This window comes from Lepidochelys olivacea (genome assembly GCF_965140295.1).
Source record: "Lepidochelys olivacea isolate rLepOli2 genome assembly, chromosome: 24".
Taxonomy (NCBI): domain Eukaryota; kingdom Metazoa; phylum Chordata; order Testudines; family Cheloniidae; genus Lepidochelys; species Lepidochelys olivacea.
Window position 1 is genome coordinate 13,527,069 of NC_140434.1, and position 15,367 is coordinate 13,542,435.

At 50.3% G+C, this 15,367-nt stretch overlaps 1 protein-coding gene across 1 annotated transcript in view; it reads left to right on the forward strand.

The window, feature by feature from the left end:
• Window positions 1-15,367, forward strand: part of LOC311512416 (IgGFc-binding protein-like) — a 133,643-nt gene that overhangs the window by 38,373 nt on the left and 79,903 nt on the right. The window contains 5 exon segments of the mRNA XM_084613629.1: window positions 6,376-6,949; window positions 7,453-7,646; window positions 8,496-8,637; window positions 11,025-11,365; window positions 12,857-13,430. Coding sequence (XP_084469755.1) covers window positions 6,376-6,949; window positions 7,453-7,646; window positions 8,496-8,637; window positions 11,025-11,365; window positions 12,857-13,430 — 1,825 coding nt within the window.

Here is a 15,367-nt window from a genome sequence, read left to right on the forward strand (position 1 = left end):
ACTCTGGGTTCTGGCTCAGGGACTCTACAACATGCAGCCATAGTCTAATCAGTCCCCAGCCTTACTGCTGTCTCCCTGGGCTGCTTCCTCCTCTGCCTCCCACAATCTTTCTTCTCCATCCTTCTCTCTTCTGGGTATGCACTTCCCTCAGGGCCAGGCTCCTGGGGTCCAACTCCTTCCCTGGGTTCCCTCCTTCCCTCTCTAATACACAAACTTTCTCACTGCCACCCTCTCTGTTGCCAGCTTCCTGGCTTTATACCAGCCCAGGTCACACCCACTCAGCTGAATTTCATCCTCCAATCAGAGGTTGTTCCTCCAGCTTAATCCTCTCACGTGTGGCCTATCACACTAATTGGTTCCTTACTCAGCTTCCTTCGCCGTTTTGGGGATGGTGTGGCAAGAGCACTTCATCACAGGCAGGCTATGGTGATGGTGGCAAAGGTTATGCTCAAGCCTTGAGGAGCTTTGGAACAAGGGTCTTCATCATGGAAATTGATCCAATTAATTACGTAGTATCTCCCCTTGTTGGAAGGCAGTTGAATATATTGAAGATAAGGACTGAGACCTTGAATGGGATTTGATGTTCTGTGGGGGGCCAATATAGGGAGTGGAGGAGAGGTGTGATGTGTTCACAGTGGACAGTGCTTCTGAGGAGATAAACTCCAGCATTCTTCACCAGCTGGAGTAAGAGCTGAAGGCTCTTTCCACAGCTATATCGCTTGTTGCAGTCCAGCCAAGAGGTGACAAAGGCATAAATAACTGAAGCCAGGTCATCCTCTGCCAGGATCGGATGGAATCTTACAGCCAACTGGTACTGCAGGCGAATTCTGTGCCAAAAAATTAAAAATTCTGAACACAATATTTTATAATCCTGCAAAATTCTGCATATTTATTTGTCAAAATAACATTATATACTCATGCCAATTTCAATTATTTTGGGAATTTATTTCAAAATACCTGTCAGCAAGTATGTCTGTAACAATACACACACACACAAATTCCACCAGGAGTTCAGAGTTAAAAAAACCCCATATGACAATCCAGTATCCTGTTTCTCTGCCCCCTCCTCTCCGCAAGAGCCCAGCCACAGGCCCCCGCCCCCCCGAGCCCAGACACCCACACCCCTCCCCCCAGAGCCCCACTGCGGGGCTCCCCCAACCCAGACACCCGCTCCTCCTACCCCTCAGAGCCCAGGGATCCAGAGGGAGAACCAGCCTGATGCTGGTTTCTGGACTTGTATGGTGTTTCCTGCACACCTCCTTCCTTCAGGGCCTGCTGAGAACAGGGAAGGCTGCAGCTCCCTCCCCCTCCTCCTGGTCTTCTATTCGTGAGCTGAGCTCTGCTGGGTCCAGTGGCCCCTAGTGGCAGCCAGCAGCTCTGCAACCCATTTCATAGAATCATAGAATATCAGGGTTGGAAGGGACCCCAGAAGGTCATCTAGTCCAACCCCCTGCTCGAAGCAGGACCAATTCCCAGTTAAATCATCCCAGCCAGGGCTTTGTCAAGCCTGACCTTAAAAACCTCTAAGGAAGGAGATTCTACCACCTCCCTAGGTAACACATTCCAGTGTTTCACCACCCTCTTAGTGAAAAAGTTTTTCCTAATATCCAATCTAAACCTCCCCCACTGCAACTTGAGACCATTACTCCTCGTTCTGTCATCTGCTACCATTGAGAACAGCCTAGAGCCATCCTCTTTGGAACCCCCTTTCAGGTAGTTCAAAGCAGCTATCAAATCCCCCCTCATTCTTCTCTTCTGCAGGCTAAACAATCCCAGCTCCCTCAGCCTCTCCTCATAACTCATGTGTTCCAGTCCCCTAATCATTTTTGTTGCCCTTCGCTGGACTCTCTCCAATTTATCCACATCCTTCTTGAAGTGTGGGGCCCAAAACTGGACACAGTACTCCAGATGAGGCCTCACCAATGTCGAATAGAGGGGAATGATCACGTCCCTCGATCTGCTCGCTATGCCCCTACTTATACATCCCAAAATGCCATTGGCCTTCTTGGCAACAAGGGCACACTGCTGACTCATATCCAGCTTCTCGTCCACTGTCACCCCTAGGTCCTTTTCCGCAGAACTGCTGCCTAGCCATTCGGTCCCTAGTCTGTAGCTGTGCATTGGGTTCTTCCGTCCTAAGTGCAGGACCCTGCACTTATCCTTATTGAACCTCAACAGATTTCTTTTGGCCCAATCCTCCAATTTGTCTAGGTCTTTCTGTATCCTATCCCTCCCCTCCAGCGTATCTACCACTCCTCCCAGTTCAGTATCATCCGCAAATTTGCTGAGAGTGCAATCCACACCATCCTCCAGATCATTTATGAAGATATTGAACAAAACCGGCCCCAGGACCGACCCTTGGGGTACTCCACTTTATACCGGCTGCCAACTAGATATGGAGCCATTGATCACTACCTGTTGAGCCCGACAATCTAGCCAGCTTTCTACCCACCTTGTAGTGCATTCATCCAGCCCATACTTCCTTAACTTGCTGACAAGAATACTGTGGGAGACCGTGTCAAAAGCTTTGCTAAAATCAAGAAACAATACATCCACTGCTTTCCCTTCATCCACAGAACCAGTAATCTCATCATAAAAGGCGATTAGATTAGTCAGGCATGACCTTCCCTTGGTGAATCCATGCTGGCTGTTCCTGATCACTTTCCTCTCATGCAAGTGCTTCAGGATTGATTCTTTGAGGACCTGCTCCATGATTTTTCCAGGGACTGAGGTGAGGCTGACTGGCCTGTAGTTCCCAGGATCCTTCTTCTTCCCTTTTTTAAAGTTTGGCACTACATTAGCCTTTTTCCAGTCATCCGGGACTTCTCCCGTTCGCCACGAGTTTTCAAAGATAATGGCCAATGGCTCTGCAATCACAGCCGCCAATTCCTTCAGCACTCTCGGATGCAACTCGTCCGGCCCCATGGACTTGTGCACGTCCAGCTTTTCTAAATAGTCCCTAACCACCTCTATCTACACAGAGGGCTGGCCATCTCTTCCCCATGTTGTGATGCCCAGTGCAGCAGTCTGGGAGCTGACCTTGTTCGTGAAGACAGAGGCAAAAAAAGCATTGAGTACATTAGCTTTTTCCACATCCTCTGTCACTAGGTTGCCTCCCTCATTCAGTAAGGGGCCCACACATTCCTTGGCTTTCTTCTTGTTGCCAACATACCTGAAGAAACCCTTCTTGTTACTCTTGACATCTCTGGCTAGCTGCAGCTCCAGGTGCGATTTGGCCCTCCTGATAACATTCCTACATGCCTGAGCAATATTTTTATACTCTTCCCTGGTCATATGTCCAACCTTCCACTTCTTGTAAGCTTCTTTTTTATGTTTAAGATCCGCTAGGATTTCACCATTAAGCCAAGCTGGTCGCCGGCCATATTTACTATTCTTTCGACTCATTGGGATGGTTTGTTCCTGTAACCTCAACAGGGATTCCTTGAAATACAGCCAGCTCTCCTGGACTCCTTTCCCCTTCAAGTTAGTCCCCCAGGGGATCCTGGCCATCCATTCCCTGAGGGAGTCGAAGTCTGCTTTCCTGAAGTCCAGGGTCCGTATCCTGCTGCTTACCTTTCTTCCCTGCGTCAGGATCCTGAACTCAACCAACTCATGGTCACTGCCTCCCAGATTCCCATCCACTTTTGCTTCCCCCACTAATTCTACCCGGTTTGTGAGCAGCAGGTCAAGAAAAGCGCCCCCCCCAGTTGGCTCCTCTAGCACTTGCGCCAGGAAATTGTCCCCTACGCTTTCCAAAAACTTCCTGGATTGTCTATGCACCGCTGTATTGCTCTCCCAGCAGATATCAGGAAAATTAAAGTCACCCATGAGAATCAGGGCATGCGATCTAGTAGCTTCTGTGAGCTGCCGGAAGAAAGCCTCATCTACCTCATCCCCCTGGTCTGGTGGTCTACAGCAGACTCCCACCACTACATCACTCTTGTTGCACACACTTCTAAACTTAATCCAGAGACACTCAGGTTTTTCTGCAGTTTCGTACCGGAGCTCTGAGCAGTCATACTGCTCCCTTACATACAGTGCTACTCCCCCACCTTTTCTGCCCTGCCTGTCCTTCCTGAACAGTTTATAACCATCCATGACAGTACTCCAGTCATGTGAGTTATCCCACCAAGTCTCTGTTATTCCAATCACGTCATAGTTCCTTGACATCACCAGGACCTCCAGTTCTCCCTGCTTGTTTCCAAGGCTTTGTGCATTTGTATATAAGCACTTGAGATAACCTGTTGATCGCCCCTCATTCCCAGTATGAGGCAGGAGCCCTCCCCTCACAGACATTCCTGCCTGTGCTTCCTCCCGGTATCCCGCTTTCCCACTTACCTCAGGGCTTTGGTCTCCTTCCCCCGGTGAACCTAGTTTAAAACCCTCCTCACTAGGTTAGCCAGCCTGCTGGCAAAGATGCTCTTCCCTCTCTTCGTAAGATGGAGCCCGTCTCTGCCCAGCACTCCTCCTTCATGGAACACCATCCCATGGTCAAAGAAATCAAAGCCTTCTCTCCGACACCACCTGCGTAGCCATTCGTTGACTTCCACGATTCGACGGTCCCTACCTAGGCCTTTTCCTTCCACGGGGAGGATGGACGAGAACACCACTTGCGCCTCCAACTCCTTTATCCTTCTTCCTAGAGCCACATAGTCCGCAGTGATCCGCTCAAGGTCATTCTTGGTAGTATCATTGGTGCCCACGTGGAGAAGCAGGAAGGGGTAGCGATCCGAGGGCTTGATGAGTCTCGGCAGTCTCTCCGTCACATCGCGAATCTTAGCCCCTGGCAAGCAGCAGACTTCTCGGTTTTCCCGGTCAGGGCGGCAGATAGATGACTCAGTCCCCCGGAGGAGAGAGTCCCCGACCACCACCACCCACCTTCTCCTCTTGGGAGTGGTGGTCGTGGAACTCCCAACCTCAGGACATAGCATCTCATGCCTTCCAACCAGCGGAGTCTCCTTCTGCTTTCTCGCCCCAGACATATCATCTCGTCCACTCTCCGCAACGATACCTGTGGAGAGAACATGAAAGCGGTTAGTTACCTGTGTCTGTGTTACTGGAACCCGGACATTCCGCTTACCTCCTCTGGAGGTCACATGTTGCCAAGCTTCTTCACTGGCCTCTTGGCTCCTCTGTGCAACCTGCTCTATATCTGTAGAGCTTTGTGCCCCTAGAAGCCTATCCTGAGTTTTGTCCAGAAAATCCTCAGTTTCCCGTATGCAACGCAGGGTTGTTATCTGTTGCTCCAGACCTTCAATCTTCTCTTCCAATATGGAGACCAGCTTGCACTTTGTACAGACAAAGTTGCTTCTGTCCTGTGGAAGAAAGACAAACATGGCACATCCAGTGCAGGTCACAACAGCTGAACCCCCCCTTCCATATCACCTTCCTACTACGAGCTTCCTCAGAGCAGTTTGCAAGACGTAAGCCTCACTGGGCTGACTCCAGGCGAACTCCCAGGCAAACTCCTGCTGTGAGCTGCTCTGCTGTCCCCGCTGCTCAGCTGGTTCTCCGCCGCTCAGCTGGTTCCTGAAGCTCTGGCTATTTTTAAACAGCCAGGCTTCCCTGTCGCAAACAAACAGACAACCTACTGCCCGCCCCCTGCATTTCGGGGGGAGGAAGGAAATTCTGTGTGCACAACATTAATTTCTGCACAAATTCTGCCTTGCGAGTGGCACAAAATTCCCCCAGAAGTAAACTGGAGATGGTAGAAAGCATTACTCATGGATGTTGCTATGTGAGAGCTTTTGTTGGGCAAGCTGAGTGTCCTGCAGCTCAGATGTATCTTCTCTGCCTCTCTTCTTGATTCATACCGCATATATATTTTGCAAACATGGGATGAAATTCCTCCCTATGGGAACTCCATTGGCCTCTCTGTTGAAGAATCTGTCTCAAGATCAATTCCCCTGAGAGGCCTGTGGTTTACCTTGGAACAAAGAGAACTTGACATATAGGAAATTGGTTCAGACAGGAGAGGGAGGGAAATGGTGAACGGAGAAGGATTCATGAGAAAAGTGGGGTTTAGGAGAGAGGGGGAGATGGAAAAGAAGTGAGAAACTATTTTGAGTGCAGGAGTTGTCATGATAAGGAGGTGTGGACCAAACATGGGTGGAGGAGATAGGGATGGAAAAGAGAGAGGATCAGGAGGGAGGCAGGTGGGTGGATAGGGAGGTGAGAGAAGAGATGTAGGCCAGGGTAATAATGTCAAGAGCTTGGAAGATGAGGATAAGTCATTCCAAAGTGAAATCTGGAGTCATGGGTCATTCTGGGTTTACTCCATGGTGTGAGCGAGAGCAGAATCTGAAAACGCGTTGTCCCTGCCCCTGCCCAGTGTCCACTCCCCCTTCTCACAGGTGAATGCTCTGTCTTGGACAGGTGGATGGGGTGTTCCACAACCTCCCGGTGATCACGGCCAACAGGTGGCTCCAAGCATATCAGCATGGTACAAACATCCTGGTGCAAACTGACTTTGGCCTCATTGTGAGTTACGACCTGGTTTACCAGGCCAGAGTCACCGTTCCACAGCGATACCAGGGCCACACGTGTGGCCTGTGCGGGAACTACAGTGGAAGGCAGGACAGCAAGTTCCTGCTCCCCAATGGCAGGACAGCCTCTGATGTGGCAGCATTTGGCTCTGCTTGGGAAGTCCAGGTCCCAGGAGCATCATGTGCAGACAGATGTGCTGGGAACAGCTGTCCAGTTTGTGAGGAGAGGAAGAAGGACGTCTTCAAACAGCACCACTACTGCGGGTTGCTCATAGACCCCGATGGCCCCTTCACTGCCTGCCACGGCACGGTCAGCCCCAGTGTGTATCTGAGCAACTGCCTGTATGATGTGTGCCTGGGAAACGGGGACTCCCAGGTCCTGTGCCAGAGCATCCACAGCTACGTGACAGCCTGCCAAGAGGCTAAGGTCACCATCCTGCCCTGGAGGAGCCCCTCCTTCTGCCGTAAGTCCATGATACTGATGGAGCTCAGGTAGCCAAGGTGCGCTGGGTGCAGGACAAAAGGGGAGACGGAGACAGCATTTATGGGAACAAAATTCCAGACTTCTGGGATTCTTCATAGACTCAACTCAAGTTGCAGTGGGGGAGGTTTAGATTGGATATTAGGAAAAACTTTTTCACTAAGAGGGTGGTGAAACACTGGAATGCGTTACCTAGGGAGGTGGTAGAATCTCCTTCCTTAGAGGTTTTTAAGGTCAGCATCCCTGGCTGGGATGATTTAACTGGGAATTGGTCCTGCTTTGAGCAGGGGGTTGGACTAGATGACCTTCTGGGGTCCCTTCCAACCCTGATATTCTATGATTCTATGATTCTTTCAGTGTGAATCAACAACCTCAGGTGTCCTTGTCCTCTCCTTCCTGTGCTGTTCTCCTCTCCTTTATGTCTCCTCCCTCTAGCCCGTGGTATGAGATCTGTCCAGCCAATAATTATTCCTCTCTCCATTTAAGCTGTGAGCTGCCCTGCCAACAGCCACTATGAGGTCTGTGCTGACCTCTGCACTGTCACCTGCACTGGAAACATCATAGACTGCCCGGAAACCTGTGCTGAAGGCTGCCAATGTGACGATGGCTTCTTCTTTGACGGCCAGGGCTGTGTGACTCAGGAGCGCTGTGGATGCTTTGAACAGGGGAGATACTATGAGGTAGCACCTCAAGTGGTCTGGGTCTGATTTAATTTTTGCTTTATACATATCTTAAATCCTACACTCGTCAGGGATAAGGTTTTCTATAATGGATCAGAGCACTGGCCCATCCAACCTCGCATCCCAGCTCTGCTAGTACTCAGTGCCCAAAGTTCCAAAAAAGGGAAGAAGATTTAACGCACTTTGCTTGTTATGGAGAAACGGAGGCACAGAGAGGGGCAGTGACTTGCTCATGGCAACACAATGAGTCAGGAGCAGATGGCAGGATAGAACCTAGGTGTTGTTCCTAGCCCTCAGACCAGCACTTAACCCATTGAAATAATAGAATCACAAGGTGAAAGGAACCACAAGAGGTCATCTAGTCCAGTCCCTTGCACTCATGGCAGGACTCATTGACAGAACAAGAAGCAATGGTCTCAGGTTGCAGTGGGGGAGATCTAGGTTGGATATTAGGAAACACTAATTCACTAGGAGGGTGGTGAAGCACTGGAATGGGTTTCCTAGGGAGGTGGTGGAATCTCCATCCTTAGAGGTTTTTAAGGCCCAGCTTGACAAAGCCTTGGCTGGGATGATTTAGTTGGTGTTGGTCCTGCTTTGAGCAGGGGGTTGGACTATATGCCCTCCTGAGGTCCCTTCCAGCCCTGAGATTCTATGATTCTATCCACAAGGCTTGTTACCCTGTCAAAGAAAGCGATCAGATAGCCTTTAGATAGAGAAATAATGTTATGACACAATATGCACATTCACACACCTCATCACAGAGTTCTGGGTTTAGCACTGCCAGAAATATTATAAATAATTGTTTCCAGTTCCATTGCAATATTTCCCCTTTTCCAAATATCCCCTTAGCCCAGTCAGACGGTCCTGATGAACGACTGCCAGCAAAGCTGCACCTGTGTTCCCACCCAAGGGGTGACCTGCGAAGCCCATAGCTGCTCCAGAGGAGAAACCTGCCAAATCAGAGACGGCATCATGGGCTGCATCATCCAAGGTAAAGGACAGTCACTGATTGCAACATGCCTGAGGGGTTATTGCACAAACAGTGAGTAAAGTAGTTGTGATTGGTTTCAGAGTAGCAGCCGTGTTAGTCTGTATTCACAAAAAGAAAAGGAGTACTTGTGGCACCTTAGAGACTAACAAATTTATTTGAGCATAAGCTTTCGTGAGCTACAGCTCACTTCATCGGATGCATTCAGTGGAAAATACAGTGGGGAAATACAGCTCTCGTCCCCTAATGCCCCTACTCTACTTGCGCTACATTGATGACATCTTCATCATCTGGACCCATGGAAAAGAAGCCCTTGAGGAATTCCACCATGATTTCAACAATTTCCATCCCACCATCAACCTCAGCCTGGACCAGTCCACACAAGAGATCCACTTCCTGGACACTATGGTGCTAATAAGCGATGGTCACATAAACACCACCCTATACCGGAAACCTACTGACCGCTATTCCTACCTACATGCCTCCAGCTTTCATCCAGACCACACCACACGATCCATCGTCTCCAGCCAAGCTCTACGATAAAACCGCATTTGCTCCAACCCCTCAGACAGAGACAAACACCTACAAGATCTCTATCAAGCGTTCTTACAACTACAGTACCCACCTGCTGAAGTGAAGAAACAAATTGAGAGCCAGAAGAGTACCCAGAAGTCACCTACTACAGGACAGACCCAACAAAGAAAATAACAGACCACTAGCCACTAGCCATTACCTTTAGCCCCCAACTAAAACCTCTCCAACGCATCATCAAGGATCTACAACCTATCCTGAAGGACAACACATCACTCTCACAGATCTTGGGAGACAGGCCAGTCCTTGCCTACAGACAGCCCCCCAACCTGAAGCAAATACTCACCAGCAACCACACACCACACAACAGAACCACTAACCCAGGAACCTATCCTTGCAACAAAGACCGCTGCCAACCGTGTCCACATATCTATTCAGGGAACATCATCATAGGGCCTAATCACATCAGCCACACTATCAGAGGCTCGTTCACCTGCACATCTACCAATGTGATATATGCCATCGTGTGCCAGCAATGCCCCTCTGCCATGTACATTGGTCAAACTGGACAGTCTCTACGCAAAAGAATAAACAGACACAAATCAGACGTCAAGAATTATAACATTCAAAAACCAGTCGCAGAATACTTCAATCTCTTTTGTCACTCGATTACAGACCTAAAAGTTGCAATTCTTCAACAAAAAAGCTTCAAAAACAGACTCCAAAGAGAGACTGCTGAATTGGAATTAATTTGCAAACTGGATACAATTAACTTAGGCTTGAATAATGACTGGGAGTGTATGGGTCATTACACAAAGTAAAACTATTTCCCCATGTTTATTCCCCCTGTCCCCCACCCTCCACTGTTCCTCAGACGTTCTTGTCAACTGCTAGAAATGGCCCACCTTGATTATCACTACAAAAGTTTTCCCCCCACCCCGCTCTCCTGCTGGTAATAGCTCACCTTAAGTGATCACTCTGGTTACAGTGTGTATGGTAACACCCATTGTTTCATGTTCTCTATGTATATAAATCTCCCCACTGTATTTTCCACTGAATACATCCGATGAAGTGAGTTGTAGCTCACGAAAGCTTATCCTCAAATAAATTTGTTAGTCTCTAAGGTGCCACAAGTACTCCTTTTCTAGTTGTGATTATGTCTCCTCACCCTTTTGACTTTCTCTTCCCCTTTATTTAGCCACGAACCCTGAGCCATATTACAGAATTTCAACTTGAAAGATGAAAATCCTTGTTGGATCAGGGTGTCTGCTGTGTCCTGCTTCTGGCATACACAGCGGAGTAGGATGGGCAGTTGTCAGGGATCTTATTAAAACCTGGGGGCTGCTCAAAATGGAGCCTACTGGCTGTAGCCCCATAGGGGCCATCAGTCAGCTGGGCAGTGTCAGAGCCCATCACATCCCAGCCGCTCTCCTTTGCCTGTTTAATGCTTCCCACAACATGCCCCTCTGGGTTGTACCACCTCTGCTGGGCACTGGTGGGAGGGAGACAGAGGAGATCACTTTGCTGGCTCTATGCCAGGAAAGGTGTCACCCAGGCAGGGATTTCCTCAACAGGGGACTAGTGAGAAATTTGTGAAGGGTGCATGGGAATAGATAGATAGAGTGTATGGGGAGAGATAGGTAGATAGATATATTGGGTATATGGGGATAGATAGATAGATAGATAGATAGATTAGATAGATCATTCGGTCCATTTCACAAACAGGCTAGATTAAGAAATAGGATCCAAGGACACTAAATTTTATCCTGGTTTTCACACCACCCTCAGCCCCCTCTCTGCTCTCATATATAACTGATTAGTCTGGTGTTTCTCGTCTTTCTATTGTCGTTCCCCTCTAGATATTCCAAAGCTATCGTGCAGTGTGGTCCGCTGCAGAGAAGGAACTTTTTGCAAGATGATAAATGGGCAGGCAGAGTGTGTGCCAGTCTCTCAGGCCACATGCTGGGCTGGTGGTTACTTGCATTACCACACCTTCGATGGACGGGTGTATGATTTCCACGGCACCTGCAACTACACGGTGGCCAAGACCTGCAGGGATGACTCCGTCCTGCCCTCCTTCCACGTCATAGCCGAGAGCGAGAACAGTGGAAACACACAGGCTTTCTACATTGGGTCGGTGACTGTCCAGATAGATGGAGTCACCGTCACAGCAGCCAGGACTGAGGTCGGCTTTGTGTGGGTGAGTGCTTGGCACACACGTCACCTTGCTCCTATGCTCACCCTGTAGGCTTTACTAAACAGAGAGCAGGAAACTGCACTCCTGACCTCCATGTAGAATTGCAAGCTAGACAAAATCTGGTGTGGTCAGTACATAGATAGGCTACCTTGAAAAAAATACCCCAAGGTGTTGCAGTGGGTATTATTATTGATTTAGTAGGAGCTCTGCCACTGTATCTGTGCTGTCACCCACATACCAGCACTTTGATAGGGGGCGCTGTACTATTTAGATGTGTAGGTGTCTCAGTAGCAGGACCTTTCTCCTGAGTTAATATTAAGCCCAATGCCCAGCAGGACACTGGTGAGAGTTCTGTGGTAGGGAGCGGTCTGGGTACCAAGTACAGAGCACTCTCCCCTTGCAGTTAGTGCTGACCCCAATGCCCATCATGGCGCTAGCAGATGCTGTGTGGCAGGGAGTGGTGTGTGGGGGGGTCAGTCGGGGGTGCTGTCCCATCAGAGTCGCACTGATCCCAATCTGGCGCTAGAGGGTGCTGTGCTGAGGGGAGCAGGTTGGGTGGCTTAGTATAAGGAGCTGTTAGCTCTGTCACAAGCACATAGGATCTACACACCAGATAAAGTGTAGATGTGAACATTTGGTCATTACATATCCCACAGCATGTCATGCAGGAGCAGGGCAAATCCCAGCTCCACTGAGTCCATCCTTCCGCAAATTCCCCAGCAGTTTCTAATGTAACAGGGATTCTTCTAGAGCCCACCTGAGGAGAATCCCCACTATTGGATCCAGGAGGACATGCCTGAGCTCTAAGCTATGGGGAAACTCTGAGGCACATCTCAGGGCCTTTGAACTACAGAGCCATCTCCAACCTGAGGTACCTCAGGAGCCCCGGAACATTGTAGTCAGCTCCTAGAGACCTCTCGTCCCCCAGGTGATGCTGCTAACAGCTGTCACCAACGCAGCCCCCTCTTTCAGTGGAGCCGCTCCTTAACAGCTCTAACCAATGCAGTCCCTGTCATTTACAGCAGCTGCCAGCAATTCTTATTGCCAGCCCTTTCATCTACAATGGGCTATATTGAAATCACAGGTCCAATATAGGAATTATGTGGAAAAATTCCAATCAATAGTAATGGAACCTACTCATAATTTTCACTGAATCTGGACCCAAATCTGAACCAATAGTAAATTATAGCATCATACTAGATAGAGGTGGCTGGAGAAAGTTAATTCCATTTGGGAGAGGATTTCAATTATTTGAAAATGAGCTTCATAACAATATGGAATGAGAACCCAAAATTACTAAATTTTCTGGGAAGGGGATTGGAATGGCTCCAGGTCAGTCTTTGAAATCTTCGAAATCTTAGTTTCCATCAAAACTTTTGATTTTGAAGAATAGGCAAATACTAGTGAAAAATTGTATCTGAGAAGAGGTCCCTTTCTAAATGAACGACCTATGCACTCGATTCTGACCTTTGCCCTTTCTTTCTCACCATGAAGCTGAATAACACCAGGGCCCACTTACCCATCTCCCTGAACAACGCGGCCCTTCGTCTCTATCAGAGCGGCACCTCCCTCGTCCTCCGCACCGACTTCAACCTCAGGGTGTCCTATGACTGGAACAACCACCTGAGGGTCACCGTCCCTAATGACTTCTACGACAGCCTGTGCGGCCTGTGTGGCAACTATAATAGGGACCCCTCCGATGACTTCCAGACCTCAGAAGGGGACCGGGCTCGCAGTGTCGCCACCCTGGGGAAAAGCTGGGCAGTGGAAGATGAGGATCAGTTTTGCTGGCACGATTGCATTGGAGGTTGCAGGCCCTGTGCCGCCAGCATAGCCAGAAAGTACAAGGAAGAGGCCTCGTGCGGCCTGATAACCAAGGTCTCAGATGGGCCCTTCAGCCAGTGCCACTCCAAGGTGGATCCTACAGTCTACTTGGACAACTGCGTGTACGATCTGTGCCACAACGACGGCTACAGGAAGGCCCTGTGTGAGGCCCTGAAGGCCTATGCGGACGCTTGCCAGCTGCAGGGGGTCAGGATTGGGGAATGGAGGCAGCTGGCCAGATGCCGTGAGTACAGATTTGTATGCCAAGGTCTATGGTCTGCTGGTTAGACCGTGGAGCCTGGGGCTCAGCACTCTTGAGTTCTAGCCCCGGTGTTGGGAAGGAGCGTGATCGAGTGGATTGAATAATGATTGGGAAATCAGGAGTTCTAGCTCTGCTGTTGGGAGTAAGGTTGCCAACTTTCTAATCACAGAAAACTGAACACCCTTGTCCCGCCCCCTGCCCTGCCCCTTCTCCAAGGCCCCACCCCCCTGCTCACTCCATCTCCCCTCCCAACGTCGCTCGCTCTCCCCAACCTTGTTCACGTGCTTATTTTCACCAGCCTGGGGCGGGGTTTGAAGTGCAAGAGGGGGAGGAGAGAGTGGGAAGGGACTCTGGACTGGGGGTGCAGGCTCTGGGGTGGAGCCATAAATGAAGTTTTCAGGGTGCAGGAGGGGGGTCTGGGCTGGGGCAGGGGATTAGGGTGTGGGAGAGGGTGAGGGTGAGGGCTCTGTCTGGGGGTGTGGGCTCTGGGGTGGGGCCTGGGATGAGGGGTTTGGAGTGCAGGAGGGATGCTCTGGGCTGGGACCAAGGGGTTCAGAGTGCGGGAGGGGTCTCTGGACTGGAGAAGGGAGTGTGAGTGCAGGATGGGGTGCAGGGTGTGGGCTCTGGGAGGGAGTTTGGGTGCGGGAGGGGGCTCAGGGCTGGGGCAGGGAGTTGGGTTGCAGGAGGGGGCTCAGGGCTAGGGCAGGGAGTTGGGTTGCAGGAGGTGGCTCAGGGCTAGGGCAGGGGGTTGGGGAGGGGATGCGGGGTGTGGGCTCTGGGTGGTGCTTACCTCAGGCAGCACCTGGGAAGCAGAGATATGTCCCTCCTGCTTGGAGGTAGCCATGGGGCTCTGTGTGCTGCTCCCGACCCCAGGCATCGCCCTCGCAGCTCCCATTGGCTGTTCCCAGCCAGTGGGAGCCGTGGAGCTGGCACTTGGGGTGGAGGCAAAGCAAGGAGCCCGCGTGGCTGCCCCTGAGATGGAGGGACATGTCGCTGCTTCCCAGGAGCTGCATGGAGCCAGGTAGAGAGCCTGCCTGCCCCGCTGCACCACCAACCGGAGTTTTAACGGGTCGGTCAGTGGTGCTGACCAGAGTTGCTAGGGTCCCTTTTCGACTGGGTGTTCTGGTCGAAAACCAGGCACCCGGAAACCCTATTTGGGAGGGAGTGTGATCAAGTGATTTGGGATTGAGCAGTGATTGGGAAATCAGAGCTCCTGGATTCTATTGTACCTACAGTACTTGTCTGTCCATGGTATTGCTCAGGTGCCTGTGTAGTTTTGTGTGTAGATTTGCCCTAAGTTATGTGATGTACAGCCACAGCAGTACCTGAATCGGTTTTACGTGTCCGCACTCTGCTCCTTGTGTCGGCAGTGCACGTCCTCATCAGGAGCGCTTGCAGCAATTTAACTGTCCGTGTGGGGCATTGTGGGATGGCTTCTGAAAGGCAGCAACAGTCGACGTAATCACTGCACTGTCTACATCTACATCAACCTAACTAAATCGACCGAAGCACTATGCGCTATGCCTTTTGCGGAGGTGGAGTTATTAAGTCAGTGTAGTAGGCAAGTTACAGAGGTGGGAGCTCCATTTTAGTGCAGACTCCAACAGAATTAGGTTGACATAAGCTGCCCTACATCCATCTAACTCGGTAGTGTAGACCAGGTCTCCATCTGAGCTCTTTGGTCAGACTCCAGGTGAGAGCCCCAACTCCTGCCAGCAGCCAACCCTTATTTCCCCACATCACATTTCCCAGTCCTTTCTTCTCGAGCTGGGGGATTTTTGCTCCACCTCCCTGCTGAGAGGCAGGGAAATCCATCCACCTCGGAGTCGTTTATTGCTAGGTGTCAATGTCCTTGTGACTGCATTTGCCATTATCTTCTGGATTCTCCACTGATATGGGGTCCCTCTCAGCCAGTCCTT